The sequence below is a fragment of the Macaca mulatta genome, chromosome X (genome assembly GCF_049350105.2).
Source record: "Macaca mulatta isolate MMU2019108-1 chromosome X, T2T-MMU8v2.0, whole genome shotgun sequence".
NCBI classification, from domain to species: Eukaryota; Metazoa; Chordata; class Mammalia; order Primates; family Cercopithecidae; genus Macaca; species Macaca mulatta.
The window spans coordinates 81,932,425-81,950,484 of NC_133426.1; the positions used below are offsets into that span (position 1 = coordinate 81,932,425).

Below are 18,060 nucleotides of genomic sequence, written 5' to 3' on the forward strand. Positions count from 1 at the left end.
CAGGGAATAAGGGCATCTTTTTTTTTTCAGTACACTGCCAAGGGAAATTATGTACAGAACTTCTGCTTATGCATGCATTACAAGAGTGAAGAATTTAAAATCTTTTTCACCCAGGATAAGAATTTATTTCTTTTCTAGTTTTTCTCCCAAGCCTTCTTCTTAGCAGTCCAGGTGCCACTGTATGTGTCTCCCTCAGAATACTGACCTGTCTGAGAGATGCAGGAAATGTGAAAACTGCTACGTTTCCGTTTCCACAGCAAGAGATGATGAGCCTTCTGGATAATCTGCAAGGTTGAAATGTGAAGATGATCAAATGTCCCCGTGCCTTATATGGGTGGGTATTCATTCACTGGCAGTTTTCCTTCTTGTCCAGTCTCTGCAGGCAACAGATATCTGCAAACCTCTAAAGACTGATGTGTAACAAAGAAGCATTTGTAACCAGACATTCACGTTTTAAGAATAGTCAGCCTGCTATACTATTAACTAAGATTATTTATCAGCATTATCTGATCTATAATACTGGCTGGTATTTGACTTAAATAGCCATGATGACAGCTCAACATAATCTGACTTTAATGGAATGTTTTGCATCTTGATAACCACAAAATTACCCTGTTTTGCTGTTATTCCACTGGACATAATTGAGATAGCTATTACAGTACTTCAGGTGACGGTGTGTTTCTAAAAAAGGAAGGAGTATATAGAAAATAAGAGGCTTTGGGATTAACAAGCAACATCATTTATGGTACAAATGTTTTTGTTTCTGACCTCCAACCTTTTGGGAGAGCACACTCTGAATCAGCTTGCTGAATGTATAGGTAATCACTTTTCTCATACTCACAGCATAATAATATACTTGGCATTTTGAGAATAAAAAAGTTGACAGTAGCCATCCCCTACAGTTTCTGCACAGTACAGTGTCTTTTATGTGCCATTCAGAGTGCTTTCTTAAGTGTGAAATCTAGATTCCCAAAGATAGAGGCCAGCCAGTCAGTGTGGCCTTGCCACAGAAGGCTGCAAGCTCTCATGCCACTGAGTTAAACAGGCAGATTCCAGATACTAGGTTGCTTTCTTCCAGGAAAATAGGAAAAATGAAAGTGGCTCTGAGAATGTCTCTTTGGAATCATGACCTCATGGTAGGCCCAACATTCTGTCTTGTCTGGAATCCTAGCCTTAGGGTATTCTTCCCCTTAAGTCTGGGCAGAAAGCAAATGTATTGGCCTAGGTCATCAGTGAAAGATATACAGAAAATAACTTTATGTTTATTAAATAAAGACAAAAATAAGTTGCAAGTGCTTAAGAATATATCTCATCTCGCCTACCCAACATTTCTACTAAGAAGGCAACTGAAAAATAGTGAAAGACAATTCCGAAAGTGCAATAAATTTCCTTGCCTTGCTGTTCCAATGAAGTGATGCTAATTCTTTCAATGTTCACTCCTTGCTGATGGTTGGCTATTTCAGAATTTTTAGGTGTGGTTTGGTGATGAACTTTTCCAAAAGTTGGCTGTTTGGATTCTGCTTTTAGGATGATTTTACCTTTTCCTACTGCAACTTATACTCTTATTTGGCATAGAAAATTTTTCCTCCAAGCAATTATTTGAATTAAAATCCTGCTCTTGTAGACACTGAGGCTTGAGCTGAAAACCCAATTATCAACTTTGTGGTTTTACTCCTAGGGTAACATTAAGCTAAGGCTGCAAAGGTAGCTCACCGGGTGAGGACTAAATTAAAAAAGGAAGATATCTAAAATAATCAGGCTCTGGGTAATAGAAGACAAACACAGAATTTAGGGAGTCAATTCACCTTCACCTCCTACCATCTGCACCTATACTGCTTCCCCCAACTACACCTGCCCTTGCTGCCTATGTAGTAGTGATTTCACTTACTCAATATATGTCTACTTGAACCAAGAATGATGTTATTTTAGTCTTAGTGTGTGCTGGTTAAGCTCTGGCTCTCTTCCTATCTTTTCCTAGACCTCCTTTAATTTAAAACTCTAGGTTCTCAAATAAACCCTTGATACTGTGTGAAGTGACTTTGGCAGTATATGTACACTTCTTTCTAGCCATTGGTTCTCAGAGATTGGGAAAAGCAGAGATAATGACAGAATGGAGTCTGGGAAAACTTAGGTTGAGTCACCACTGCTTTATGACTTTATATAAGTCACATTACCTCCCCAGCCTCAGCTTTTTCATCTATAAAACAGAGGCAATACTCTTTCATTCATAGTATTTTTGGGATACTCCACCCCAAACCATGAGCATTGTCTAATGTTCTATTCTTGACCTTCTGGCTTTCTCATCCCCATTTATTTCCTCGTCCATGTGGATGCATGTCAACACTGCTTAGGTGATTACTAGTTTTACATTTTATCTTCTTTCCTTAGTTTTATTCTGTCTTTGCTGATTCCTCTTTACCTCCATGGATTTAACTGCCATTTCTATAAAAATGACTCCCAGATCTCTCTAGTCAGTGGGACTATTTCCAGATACTTAAAATGTCTCTTGGCTTTGATCATTCCTCTCAATTTGTAGTGTTACTACCACTCATGAATCCATTGCAACACATGCACAGTTTTTTGCTGTTCTTTCCAGTTCTTGTCTCTCCAAATTCCAATCCGTCCTGCATACTAGCACCCAAGTAATCTTTCTAAAATTAATCCTTCCTTATATCAATATGTCACTCAAGATCATAAACTTAAAAGCTATTTTCTAATGTATCAAGTCTACAAAACTCTCTATCATCTGGCCGTATCTTACCTCTCTAAGACTATAGCCCACAACCACAATGTCCACCCTATGCTCCAGTGTTCTTACCACATTCATGTTGTAACTCTTACCTGGAATGCTAATTCCTTCTTCCTAGCATCTATCCTGATGTTTCCCATCCCAACAACACCTAGCTTAAGTCCTGCCTCATCCTCAGAACTCTCACCAGAACAGCCCACTTTCCTGGAATGTTAATTCCTTCTTCCCAGCATCTATCCTGATGTTTCTCATTCCAATAACATCTAGCTTAAGTCCTGACTCATCCTTGAAACTCTCACCAGAATAGCCCACTTCCCTCCTTTACTGATATACTCAGGTTTAAGCATCACTAACAATTACACAATTTCCACACGTATCACACATTGCTTAATGCAGAGCTAAGCCTATATTAGGTATGTAATTAGTAGCATCATTTTTATGGCAATGAGCACACCAAGTCTTGTGTTAGATTATCTTTCCCTGCAATTGCAAACTCCTTGAGGACAGAGGCCACCCTTTATTTATCTTTATGTCCCTCCACAGGACCTTGTTTGATGTGTACCCTCAGGAAATGCTTTATGAATTGAACTAATTGATTAGAGACTTGCCTTATTTCAGGAACACACACCAATTTAGAGCTTAGGGTTTGACAACAAAGGTAAAGGAGTAAAATGAACATCTATGATATTACTGCATGAAGTAAATTTTCCAAGAGCTGAGAGTATGGATACATTCTTATCTAGAAACACAGGGAAAAAGTCATTTGGAAAATGCCTCGCTACCCAAAGGAGTACCCTTCTATAACCCAGTGTATTGCATTTGATGTTTTCAGAAATGAGGCCTAGGTTTCCTACTCTCATGCAAAGGCAAATGACAAGTGTATGAACAGGTTGTTTATAGGCATGTGGCCAAAATGCTAGGGTAGATGTGTTAAGAGGGAACAAGTAAGTGTATATGGAGAGAATACATGAAGAAAGAAATTTGGTTCCAGAATGTGGAAGATATATAAATTATGCATGTTTACAGTGGCCTCTAGTTTATAATAGCATTCCTTCTGAAAAAGGAAAGGAGCCATTTGGTGAAAGATATCAGGTTGAGGTTGGAGCCATTTGGTGAAAGATATCAAGTTGAGGTTAGTCAGCTTGACATCTGTCCCATCAATGTAAGGTGGTATCAAAATGTGATATTATAGCTGAAGATAGCTTAAAGATCATGGAATTTAAACAGGTCCAAAGAGAAGAGGCATTCCAAAAGTCATGCATTGAACTTAGTGGCAGAGGTGGGAGATGCTTCCCATGCTAGAGCTCTATCCATATTTTTCCACCTTCTCTTTCTGGTGAGAGGTACAGGAACTAAAATAATTGTCTTTCAAGTGGTCCATAAAAGATCCATAAACTGAAAGGTAAATAGGAACAAAGGAGAGATACTGGGTGGTATAGTTGTTAAGAGTTTAGACTTTTGAGCCAGGATCTGTTGCTTGCTAGCTGTGTGACTTTGGGTTTCTTTGAGCTTAAGTTTTGTCATCTATAAAATGGGGTTATTTAATGTTTATAACTCACAAAGTGGTTATACCTATTAAATGTTACAAACCCTGTAGATCACCTGGCACATAATTGGTATTCAACAAATGTTACTTGCACACTTTGAAATAATCTAACAATCATTTTCTACATGCAATCTTATTTTCCAAGAGTTGCAGAGAGTACTGAAATAAAGACGATGATGTCTCTGACTCCAGTGAGTTCCCATATAGTCCCCAAACTCTTTACTGGAGCCAGGCTACTTTCTTCATGTCCTCTTCACTTATCTTGGGGTCTTGTCCACTACAACCTGTGATTTTCCTTATACCTTCTGCTTCTGCACTCCTCACTGACAATCCAGATCTTAGCTAGTCTTCAAGGCCCAAATTCTACCTTCTCTGTGAAGCCTTTTCTGACCAAACCAACCCACAGGAAATCATCGTATCCTTTGAATTTTGATAGCACACACTTTATAGTTCTATTCATTTGACCAACAACATATCCTGTATTGTGTTTTGTTAGGCAGCTTTTCATGTATGTATTTTATCACCCCCACTACCCCAACTTTCAGAAATGTTAGTTTATTTATTTATTTTTGACGAAGTCTCACTCTGTCACCCAGGCTGGAGTACAGTGTTGCGATCGCAGATCACTGCAAGCTCCACCTCCCGAGTTCACACCATTCTCCTGACTCAGCCTCCCGAGTAGCTGGGACTACAGGCATCTGCCACCATACCCAGCTAATTTTTTTTTTTTTTGTATTTTTAGTAGAGATGGGGTTTCATCGTGTTAGCCAGGATGGTCTTGATCTCCTGACCTCGTGATCTGCCTGCCTCGGCCTCCCAAAGTGTTGGGATTACAGGCATGAGCCACCGTGTCCAGCCAGAAATGTTAGTTTTTCCCTATTCTCTCTCCTTTTTCCTATGATATTCTTGGTCAACCAGACAGCCATCCTACCCCAGAATGGTAATGCCTCTTCATTCCTCATATGAGGGAATAAAAGAGAAAAAATCTTTTGGAAAACATCCACTTATCTAATCATCCCAAATATGTAATCAAAAGTATACAACTCATGTGAAGACTATATTGTTAAGATGTTAGTATAGGCCAAGGTATCTTGAATTCCTATATAGAAAGCTGGTAAATAATTGACTAAGACTAAAGACTCTTCCATCATTGGCACTACCTATCACCAATATGCATGGAAATACATAAGGGCAATTTGGTACCCTTGAAGAAGTACATTCTTTGAGACAGAAGGCATTAATTTAACTTATGACTCTGTCTCAAAGTCCTGTGGCAGTTTTGAAATTCCTAGGAATAATCGTACAGATCTGGTTAGGTCTGAAGAAATAAGTGATAAAGTAATTTTTTTTCTTCAAGCAAGATTTAATCATTGTCTCTGACTGGGAGATGATTGCACAGAATGTCACCCACAGATGCTTCTAAACAACAAAATTCTTGATGTGAAAGGCCTCTCATCTCTGAACCAGAGCTCTTGTATACAGGATGTACTTGGAGAGTCTGAATTCTGATGAAGAGAAGGGCTCTCACCAATCCTCTCAGAAGGTCCGGGGATTACAGCAATCTCTGGCATAGGATGAAAGTGTGTTTTGATAGGAGAATCACTTCCTCATCTTCCTGAAACATTTTCTTCACATCATGCCCCAGCTCAAAAACCTTCAGTAGTTCCCCATCACTCACAGAATAAATTTATTAGTCTTGTGTCTAAAGTCCCACCCAACCTGATGTCAATTTACCTGCTGAATTAATCTAATAATCATTTTCTATATGTAACCCTGTTTTGAAAGAGGTGCAGAGAATATTGAAATAAAGATGATGAGTTCTCTTATTTTAATGAGTTCTCATCTATTCCCTTACTGCCCAAAATTTCTACTGGAGTCAGGCTACTTTCTTCATGTCCCCCTCACTTAGCTTGGGGTGTTGTGCATTACAACCTGTGACTTTCCTTTTACCTTTGACCTCTTCATTCCTTGCCACCAATCTAGATCCTATCTAATCTTCAAGGTCCAAATTCTACCTATGTAAAGCCTTTTCTGACCACCCTGGCCCATAGCAAATCACCTTTCCTTTGAATTCGTATAGCACAAATTTTATGGTTTTAATCATTTGGCAAATAATGTATCCTGTATTGTGTTCTGTTAGGGAACTTTTTATGTATGTATCTTATCTCCCCAAATAAATAAAAGACCCTTGAGCTGAGACAATATATTGTATTGCCTGAACACCCCTTCTGGGTCCAATCTCATAACCTTAATATTCTCTCAATAAATATTAGTTTATTTCTTCTGTTATTCTTTCTAACAGGTTATTTGTCATGGCAGCAGAAAGTATCAGATTGAAAATAAATCAGAAATTTCTTCTACTGTGAGCAGCATTAATGGGTGTCGTACAAAGAAAGTTTTATCCAAATAAAGAAAGAAAGAAAGAGGAAATAGGCTATAATATATAAAACATTTAATACACTTGAGTCTGATGTCAGTATTTTTTCAGGACAAGTGTCCAGCATTTCACAGGAAGGGGATTAATTCCCCCGAGTCCTGATTATCATTAACCCTGGAAGGTTGTATTAGCACACTCAAGAAAATGTTTGTTTTTGTATTATACCTTTACTTGATAAAAATATCCCTTCTAGGATATATTCTATAAAAATTATCAAAATAAAGAGGCAATTTATAGTCACATTAGCTCAAGGTAAAAGCCGCTGTTTAGTTAAGAAAAGTTCAGTTCTTTTATTGCTCGATTTTTTTTTTTGAGACAGGGTCTCACTCTGTTGCCCAGGCTGGAGTGCAGTTATGTGGTCAGTTTACTCCAGCCTTGACCTCCTGGGCTCAAACGATCCTCCCACCTCTCAGCCTCCTGAGTAGCTGGGACTACAGATGCACACCATGACACCCAGTTAATTTTGTATTTTTTTCATAGAGAAGAGGTTTCACCATGTTGCTCAGGCTGGTCTCAAACTCCTGGGCTCAAGCAGTCTGCCAGCCTCAGTTTCCCACAGTGCTGGGATTACAGGCATAAGCCACTGCACCTGGCCAGCTGGATTCTTTTAAAATTATTTTTTCTTGTCATGGTTAGTATACTGATAGAGAGTAACTGGAATAAGCTATGCATAATTATCATGTACCCGGGGCTTGACTATGACCTGGAGCTCTCTACTGGATTTTCAACCAGGCTGACAGAAGAGCTCAGTGAGGAGAGAAACTGACTTTACCTTCCTTACTAGGAAATGAACTACGCCTAATGGATAGAGATGATATAATTAAATTTGACAGTTCCGCTTTGGAAGTTTCCACATTTGGGATGGGCAGAGCTCCCACTGTTTACTAAAGCCTAGGAAAAACAGAGCTTAAGGCACCATCTACTACTGAAAAGAAGACAGTGACCTAATGGGGAAAAAAAACTGAAATCCAACAGGTAAATTACAAAGAATCTCTAAGCAAACATAATGAATAAAAACCAAAACAAGTCAGACAGAGAAGACTGGAATAAATAATTCTTCAATGCAAAAACACAGATGTGCATCCACAAGAAGTAATACTGAACAGGGAACCATAACCTTCCCAAATGCACAAAGCAAGGAACCAGTGACTGACCCTAATGAGCAGCAATATTTGAGCCCTCTGATCAGCAATTCAAAATGGCAACGTTATGGAAACTGAGTGATTTCCAAGATAACACAGAGAAGCAATTCAGAAATTTATCAGAAAAAGTTAATAAAAATTTAAATAGAAGAAAATCAGATAGAAATCATGAAACTGAGAAATACATTTGCTAATCTGAAAAAAATCATTAGAGGCTCTCAATAACAAAATGGAGCAGAAGAAAGAATCAGTGAGCTCAAAGAAAAGTTTTTTGAAAATAAAGGAGAGAAAAAGAATGAAAAGGAAAAGAGATCACCTACAAGATACAGAAAACTGCCTCAAAACATCAAATGTAAGAATTATTTGTGTACAAGAGGGAGTTGAGCAAGAGCAAGGGAATTAAAAGCATAATTCAAGAAATAATAACAAAAACTTTCCAAAACTTGAGAAAGATAAATATCCAGGTATAGTAAGGTCAGAGCACACCAAACAGATTCAACCAAAATCGTCTACCCCAAAGGCACATAATACTCAAACTACTCCAAGGCATATAATAGTCAAACTCTCAAAGGTCAAGGTTAAAGATAAGATCCTAAATATAGCAAGAGAAAAGATGTGAATGACATATAAAGGAGCTTCAATTTATTTGGCAACAGACTTCTCAATGGAAACCATACAGGTCAGGAGGGAGTAGGATGACATTTTCAAACTACTGGGGGGCAGGGAGCAGGAAGCTGTCATCCAAGAATACTGTATCCAGCAAAGTTATCCTTCAAAAATAAAGCAGAGATAAAAGTCTTTCCCAGACAAACAAAAGTTGAGAGAATTAACCATCACCAGACCAATCTTACAAGAAATAGTAAAGGAGCTCTTCAATTTGAAAGCATGTGAAAAGAAAACATTTGAAGGTATACAATCCACTTGTAAAATTAAGTACATGGACAAACACAGAGTATTCTACTACTGTAATTGTGTAATCAACTCAAAACTCTAGTATCCAACCCAGAATACAAATCTATCAAAAACAATAATCACTGAAGAAACCCGTTAAAAGATAGGTAGTATAAAAATACATAAGTAGAGATGATTAAAATCAAAACGTAGAGGAGATGAAGTTAAATTGTAGAATTTTTTTCTTTGTTTCTATTATTTTCTTTGTGATTTAAGATAAGCTGTCCTCTCCTTAAAATAACTTGTTACATCTATGACATAGTTTTTGGTAAGCCTCATGGCAGCCAGAATGCAAAAACCTATAACAGAGTCACTAAAAATAAAAAGCAATTAAAACTTAATGCCAGAGAAAATAACATAGCTACCAAGGAAGAAAGAAAGAAGGGAAGAGAGGAGCTGCAAAACAACCAGAAAACAAGCAAAAAAGGGCAGTAGAAAGTCCTTACTTGCCAATAACAACATTGAATGTAAATGGGTTCAATTCTCCAATTATAAGGCATAGAAGAGACTGGGTGGAGCGAGATGGCTGAATAGATGCCTCCACCAATCATCCTCCCCATAGCAACACCAAATTGAGCAACTACTTACACAAAAAGCACCGTCATAAGAACCAAAAATCATATGAGAGATTACAGTACCTGGTTTCAACATCATTTTAAGCAAAGAGGCACTGAAGACGGTAGGGAAGACAGTCTTGAATTGCCTACACCACCCCTCTCCCATCTCCTAGCAGTGGTTGCATGGTATGGAGAGAGACTCTGTGAACTTGGGAGAGGGAGAGTGCAGTGACTGTGGCAGTTTGTGTTGGAACTCAGTGCTGCCCTATCACAGCAGAAAGCAACACTGGGAAGAACTCAGCTGGTGCCCACAGAGGAAGCATTTAGACAAGCCCTAATCAGGTAAGAAATGCCAATCCCAGTGGTCAGAACCTGAGTTGTAGAAAGCACTGCTACTGTAAGCTAAGTCTCTGGGGTCTTAAATAAACTTGAAAGGCAGTCTAGGGCAAAAGGACTGCAATTCCTGGGCAAATCCTGGAGCTTTGTTGGGCTCAGAGCCAGTGAATGTGGGGTACACATGACCTAGTGAGATACCAGCCAGGGTGGTCAAGGGAGTGCGTGTGTAACCCCTCCCACAACGTCAGGTAGTGCAGCTTGCAGCTCTAAGTGAGACTCCTTCCTTCTGCTTGGGGAGGGGAGAAGGGAGAATAGAGGACTTTGTCTTGTAACTTGGATACCAACTTAGCCACAGTAGATTAGGTTACCAGGAAGAGTCCTGAGGCCTCAATTTTAGGTCCTAGCTCATGGGTGACATTACTAGACACACCCTGTGCCAGAAGGGAACATGCTCTCTTGAAGTGAAAGAGCCAGTCCTGCAGGATTTATCACCTGCTAACTAAAGAGCCCTTGGGCTTCGAATAGTCACTAGTGGTAATCAGGCAGTACTTACCATGGGCTTTGGGTGAGATTCAGAGATATGCTACCTTCAGGTGTCACCCAACATATGCACAGCTATGGTGACTATGAGCAGAGACTCATTCTGCTTGATAAAAGCAAAGGGAAGATAAAGGAGACTTTGCCTTGCAGGTTAGGTACTGGCTTGGCCACAGTGAGGAAGAGCACCAAGTGGGGGTTCCCCAATTCTAGGCCTTGACTCTTGGATGGCATTTCTGTACCTACCCAGGGCCAGAGTGGAGCCCACTGTCCTGAAGGGTGAGTACCAGATCAGGCAGGATTCACCATACCCTTAGTGAAGAGCCCTTGGGCCTTGAGTGAACATTTCCAGTAGCCAGGCAGTAGGTGCTGTGGGCCTGGGGCAGTAGTGGCCACAGGGAGATAACTGTGTATTTATGGAAAGGGGAGCGAAGAGTGAAAAGGACTTTGTCTTCTGGCTTTGGTGCCTGCTCAGCCACATTGGAACAGAGCACCAGGTTGATACCTAAGACTTCTGAATCCAAGTGCTGACTCCCAGATGGCATCTCTGGAACTGGCTGGAACCTGGGGGAATTCACCACCCAGGAAGGAAGAACAGAAATCTGGCTGGCTTTGCAACCGGCTGATTGTAGAGCTCTAGGGCCTTGAGAGAATATAGGCAGTAGTTACGATGGGCCTTGGGTGAGAATCAGTGCTGTACAGGCTTCAGGGCTTACCCAGCACAGCCCTAGTGGTGGTGGCCACAGGGGCACTTGTGTTACCCTCTCCTAGCTCCAGGCAGCTCAACACAGAGAGAGACATTATTTGTTTGGGGAAAAGTAAGGGAAGAGAACGAGAGCCTCTGTCCATGGAATTCTTCAGGATCTTATCCAAGACCACCAAGATGGTATTTATATGAGTATGCAAGAGCCACAGCATTATTGGGCTTGAGGAGCCACCAAATGTACATATAATGCAATGATCAAAGACTTAGATCACAACACCCAAGTCTCTGTGAATATTTGGAAAGCCTTCCCAGGGAGGACAAGCATAAACAGGCACAGACTGTGAAGATGACAATAAATATCTAACTCTTCAATGCCTAGACACTGATGAACAGCCACAGTATCAAGAACATCCAGGAAAAGATGCCTTCACCAAACAAAGTAAATTAAGCATAATGACCAATCTCAGAGAGACTGAGATAGTAGACCTTTCAGACAGGAGAACTCAAAATAGCTGTTTTGAGGAAGCTCAATGAAAATCAAGATAACACAGAGAAGGAATTCAGAATCTTACCAGATAAATTTTAAAATGGGATGGAAATAATTAAAAAGAATCAAGCAGAAATTCTTGAGCTGAAAAATTAAATTGAATACTGATGAATGAAAAAGGGTTTCTTAACAGCAGAACTGACTAAACAGAAGAAAGAATTAGTGAGCCTGAGGACAGGCTACTTGAAAATATACACAGAGAAGAGACAAAAGAAAAGAGTAAAGAAAAAAGAAGCACACTCACAAGATCTAGAAAATAGCCTAAAACTGGCAAATCTAAGAGTTATTGGCCTTAAAGAGGAGGTAGAGAGAAAGATAGGGGTAGAAAGTTTATTCCAATGAATAATGACAGAACTTCCCAAACCTAGAGAATGACATTAATATTCAATTATGAGAAGGTGATAGAAGACCAAACAGATTTAAGCCAAATAAGACTACATCGAGACATTTGATAATAAAACTTCCAAAGGTGAAAAATAAAGAAAGGATCCTAAAAGCAGCAAGAAACAAATAACATATAATGACACTCCAATATATCTGGCAGCAGAGCTTTCAGTGGAAGCCTCACAGGTCAGGAGAGACTGGCATGACATATTTAAAGTGTTGAAGGAATAAAATCCCTTTTTACCCTAGAATAGTATATATAGCAAAAAATATTCTTCAAACATGTAGGAGAAATAAACACTTTCCCAGAAAAACAAAAACTGAAGAATTACATCAACAGCAGAAGTGTCCTATAAGAAATGCTAAAAGGAGTTCTTTGATATGAAAGAATGTTAATGAGCAAAAATAAATAATTTGAAGGTACAAAACTCACTGGTAATAGCACACAGAAAACACAGAATATTGTAACACTGTAGGTGTAACATGTAAACTACTCATATCTTGAGTAGAAAGACTAAAAGATGAACTGATCAAAAATAAGTATAACAACTTTGGAAGGCGTAGACAGTACAATAAGATACAAATAGACGTAACAAAAATTAAAAGCATGAGGATGAAGTTCAGTTGTAGTTTTTATTAGTTTTATCTTTGTTTGTTTATGCAATTAGTGTTGTCATCAGTTTAAAATAATGGGTTATATTATTGCAAGCCTAACAGTTTGTATTAATCAGGCTTCTCTAGAGGGACAGAACTAATGGAATATATCTATAGGGGAATTTATTAAGAATTAACTTGCATGATCACAAGGTCTCAAAATAGGCTGTCTGCAGGCTGAGGAGCAAGGAGAGCCAGTCCGAGTTCCAAAACTGAAGAATCTGGAGTCCGATGTTCAAGGACAGAAAGCATCCAGCATGCGAGAAAGATGTAGGCTGGGAGGCTAGGCCAGTCTCTCTTTTCACATTTTTCTGTCTGCTTATATTCTAGCCACACTGGCAGCTGATTAGATTGTGCCCACCCAAATTAAGGGTGGGTCTGCCTTTCCCAGCCCACTGACTCAAATGTTAATCTCCTTTGGCAACACCCTCACAGACACACCCAGGATCAATACTTTGTATTCTTCAATCCAATCAAGTTGACCAGTATTAACCATCACAAGTCCACCTTTTGTCAACTTGAACCCATACACATCTCCTGAGATCATACATAATATTAAAATACAGATGATAATAAGGTCATAGTTACACCTAACATAATACAACTATACTTTGTACAACTGGAACTGTACCAATCCCCAACCCAAATGCTATTACATAAAGTTAACAATACTTAAATGTTGATGTGGAGTCAATAAATCTTATGTCACATGATAAAGGAGAAAGGAAATAAAATGAAGATATTTTCTTAGTACAAGTGTATATATGCACAAACATTTTTTTTTTAAACAAAAGAAGGAGGAAATACTGATGACAATTATAGTCTTTGTTTCTGCAGCTGGTAACGTGGTTGTAGCTGGTATTGATGACTACCTTCTTTTACTACCCATTCTGTATTCCCTTTGCCTTCAGCAAGCACTTCAACAGGTTGTGTTTTTTTTTTCCTGATAGAGTGACCCAAACCTTCATTCCTGAAGGGTCTGGGTCATTTGTAGTCCTGCCTGGATTGTGTTGTAGTTTCCCATTGACCATAATCACAGGGCATGGTAATACTAACAGACGCCCTAATGGATCTCCTGTATTCCATGCATACTCCTCCTTACATCCATTGTGCAGTAGTAGACTGATTTCATCTTGGTAGTCTGGGTCAATCACCCCAGCCAACACTGTAACTCCGTTCTTGGCCTGTTGACTTAAAGGTAGGAGGAGCCCAAAATGTCCAGGTGGTAATCATAACTTCCCATTTAATGGAATCCTTGTTGTGTCTCCTGGTGGCAGCATTCCTCCCTCTGAAATAAGACTCTCACTCAGGGCACTCTTAGCAGATTTGAGACTCAGTATCTGCTTCTGATGCCAGGAGACAGAATCCTTGAGTTCATCATTTTCTTTCACCAGTTTTTCCACTGAACTTAGGAGCAGCCAACCAACTTCATTATATTCCTTGGTTCTCCACATAAGGTCAAAGGTATTATGTATAGAGTCGCTAAACTCCTTGCCTCTCACAAGGAATAAATCAGGAGTGTCAAGCGTATTTATTTTGCTAACTCTCTAAACAGTTCATGCCAAGGACCGTCAGTGTTCTCCATACTATTAGAAGTAGAGTCCTTAACATTTTTGTGTCTAATCATACTAAGCAGCCAATTCCAGAAACCCCCAAACCAACAAAAGAACTCCATCCTTAATATTCTGTTCTTCTAGAACCACTCCTGGTACCAAAATCTGTAGAACTAATGGGATATATATATATATATATATATATATATATATATATATATATGTTTATTAAGTATTAACTCTTAATTAGTTTAGAGTAAGTATAAGAGTATTAACTCTTAGTTTATTAAGTGTGTGTGTGTATATATATATATATATATAAGTTTATTAAGTATTAACTCATATCACCACAAGGTCCCATAATAGGCTGTCTGCAGGCTGAGGGGCAAGGAGAGCCAGTCCGAGTTCCAAAACCAAACAACTTGGAGTCTGATGTTTGAGGGCACAAAGCATCCAGCATGGGAGAAAGATGTAGGCTGGGAGGCTAGGACAGTCTATCTTTTCACATTTTTTTGCCTGCCTATATTCTAGCCATGCTGGCAGCTGATTAGATTGTGCCCACCCAAAGTAAGAATGGGTCTGCTGTTCCCAACTCACTGATTCTCAAATGTCAACTTCCTGTGGCAACACCATCACAGACACACCAAGGATCAATACTTTGTATACTTCAACCCACTCAAGCAATCAAGTTGACACTCTGTATTAACCATCATATGGTTGCTGCAAATCAAAAAACATATTACAGATACAGAAAAAATAAAAAGCGAGAAATTAAAACATACCAAAAGAGAAAATCACCTTTACTTAAAAGAAGACAGGAAGGACAAAAAACAAAAACAAAAACAAAACAAAAAAAACCATGAAACAACCAGAAAACAAATAAGAGAATGGTAGGAGCAAGCTATTTTCAATAATAAAATTGAATGTAAATGGAGTAAACTCTAATCAAAAGAGAAAAAGTGGCTGAATGGATGAAAACAACAACAACAACAACCACCAAAAAAACAAGACCCGATGATCTGTTACCTACAAGAAACACCTTTCATCTATAAAGACAAAAATAGATTGAAAATAAAGGGATGGAAAAAGATATTCCATGCAAGTGAAAACAAAAACAGAGCATGTGTAGCTACAAAAATATCATAGAAAATACATTTCAAGACAAAAACTATAAGAAGACACAAGGAAGGTGATTATATCATGATAAAGGGGTCAATTCAGCAGGAGAATATAACAATTCTAAATATACATTCACTCAACACTGGAACACCCAGAGGTATAAAGCAAATATTATTAGAGCTTAACAGAGACAGACTCCAATACAATAATAGCTGGAGACTTCAGTACCCCACCTTCAACATTGAACAGATCACCCAGACAGAAAATCAACAAAGTAACATCAGACAATATGCACCACAGATGAAATGAACCTAAAAATATTTACAGAACATTTCATCCAACAGCTGCAGAATACATATTCTTCTCTTTGGCACATGGATCATTCTGAAGAACAGACCATATGTTAGATGACGTTAAAAAAATTTAACAAGTGAAATAATATCAAATCCCTTCTATGACCACAGTGGAATAAAATTAGAAATCAATTAATGAGGAAGTTTGGAAAGTATACAGACCCATGGAAATTAAATAATATGCTCCTGAATTACCAGCAGATCAATAAAGAAATTAAGAAGGGAAGTGAAAAATTTCTGCCCACTTTCACCACTGTGATTCAACACAGTACTAGAAGTCCTAGCTGTAGCAGTCAGACAAGAGAAGGAAATAAACACATTCCAATTGGAATGGAAAAAGTGAAGTTATCCTTGTTTTCAGATGATAAAATCTTATATTTGGAAAAACATAAAGATTCCACAAAAAAACATTAGATCTGATAAACAAATTCGGTCAAGTTGCAGAATACAAAATCAACATGCAAAAATTAGTAGCATTTCTGTATGCTAACAGTGAACAACATAAAATGAAATCAAGAAAGCAATCCCCTTCACAATAAGTTAAAATAAAATAAATACCCATAAATTAGCTTAACCAAAGAAGTGAAAAATATCTGCAAGAAAAGCTGTGAAACATTGAAAGAAATTGAACAGGAAGCAGGAAAAAAAAAAAAAGAAAGATATTCCATGTTCATGATTTGGAAGAATTAATATTGTTAAAATGTCCATACTACCCAAAGCAATCTACACATTAAATGCAATCCCTCTTAATATACCCATGACATCCTTCATAGAAATAGGAAAAATAATCCTAAAATTTATATGGAACCACAAAAGACCCAGAATAGCCAAAGCTATTCTGAGCAAAATAAACAAAACTCTAGGAATCACATTACCTGACTGCAAAGCAGAATGAGACTAGCATAAAAAGAGACATATAGACCAACGGAACAGAATAGAGAATAAAGAGTGAACTTATTGTCAACAAAAATGCCAAGAATATTCACTGGGAAAAGAACACTCTCTTCAATAAATGGTGCTGGGAAAACTGGATATCCATATGCAGAAGAATGAAACTACACCCTTACCTCTTTCCATATATAAAAGTCAAATCAGAATAGATTAAAGACCTAACTCTGAGACCTCAAAATATGAAACTATGAAATAAAACTTTCGGGGAAATTCTTCAGACATTGGAATTGGCAACAATGTGTTGAGTGATACCTCCTAACGCACAGGCAACCAAAGCAAAAATAGACAAATGGGATCACATCAAGTTAAAAACCTTCTGTACAGCAAAGAAGACAATAAACAAAGTGAAAAGACAAACCACAGAATAGGAGAAAATATTTGCAAACTACCCATCTGAGAAGGGATTAATAACCAGAATATATAAAGAGTTCAAACAACTCTATAGGAAAAAATCTAATAATCTGATTAAAAACGGGCAAAAGATGTGAATAGACATTTCTGAAATGAAGACATGCAAATGGGAAACGGGTACATGGAAAGGTGCTCAACATCATTGATCATCAGATGAATGAAAATTGAAACTATAATGAGACAAAATCTCACCCCAGTTAAAGTGGCTTTTATCCACAAGTCAGGCAATAACAAATGCTGGTGAGGATGTGGAGAAAAGGAAACCCTTGAACAGTATTGGTGCAAATGTATGTTTTAGTAAAACCACTATGGAGTACAGTTTGGAGGTTCCTCAGAAAAGTAAAAATAGAGCTAACATATGATCCAGCAATTCTACTCCTAGTTATATACCCAAGAGAAAGAAAATCAGTATATTGAAGAGATATCTGCATTCCTATGTTTATTGGAGCACAACTCACAATAGCCAAGATTTAAAAGCAACCTAAGTGTCCATCAGCATACGAATAGATAAAAAAGTAGTACATATATACAATGGAGTACTACTGAGCCATAAAAAAGAATGAAATCCTTTTATTTGCAACAACATGGATGGAACTGGAGGTCATTATGTTAAGTGAAATAAGCCAGGCACAGAAAGATAAAAGTCACATGTTCCCAATTATTTTGGGGAGCTAAAAATTAAAACAATTGAATTGATGGAGATAGAAGGTATAATGATAGTTACCAGAGGCTGGGAATGGTGTTTGGGGGTGGGGGAGAGTTGGGATGGTTAATGCTTATAAAAATATTGTCTGGGTGCAGTGGCTCACACCTGCAATCCCAGCTTTTGGGAGGCCAAGGTGGGTGGATCACCTGAGGTCAGGAGCTCGAGACCAGCCTGGCCAACATGGTGAAACCCCATCACTACTAAAAATACAAAAATTAGTCAGGCATGGTGGTGCATGTAATCCCAGCTACTCAGAAGGCTGAGGCATGAGAATCGCTTGAATCCAGGAGGCGGAGGTTGCAGTGAGCTGAGATCACACCACTGCACTATAGCCTGGGCAACAGAGCAAGACTCCGTCTCAAAAAAAAAATTGTTAGAATAAACAAGATTTAGTATTTTAAAATAACTAAAAGTATAACTG

General features: G+C 38.3%; 1 protein-coding gene across 8 annotated transcripts in view; it reads right to left on the minus strand.

Annotated features, from left to right (window-relative positions):
• Nucleotides 1–18,060, minus strand: part of ZDHHC15 (zinc finger DHHC-type palmitoyltransferase 15) — a 290,771-nt gene that overhangs the window by 151,736 nt on the left and 120,975 nt on the right. For 7 of the 8 annotated variants that reach the window (XR_013412566.1, XM_077987779.1, XM_077987781.1 and 4 more), the window contains 1 exon segment: nucleotides 206–284. The exons of the other annotated variant lie outside the window; for it this stretch is intronic. Coding sequence is in view for 6 of the 7 variants with exons in the window: in XM_077987779.1 (XP_077843905.1) it covers nucleotides 238–284 (47 nt within the window). In the remaining variant the exon portion in view is untranslated. 8 annotated transcript variants of the gene reach the window in all.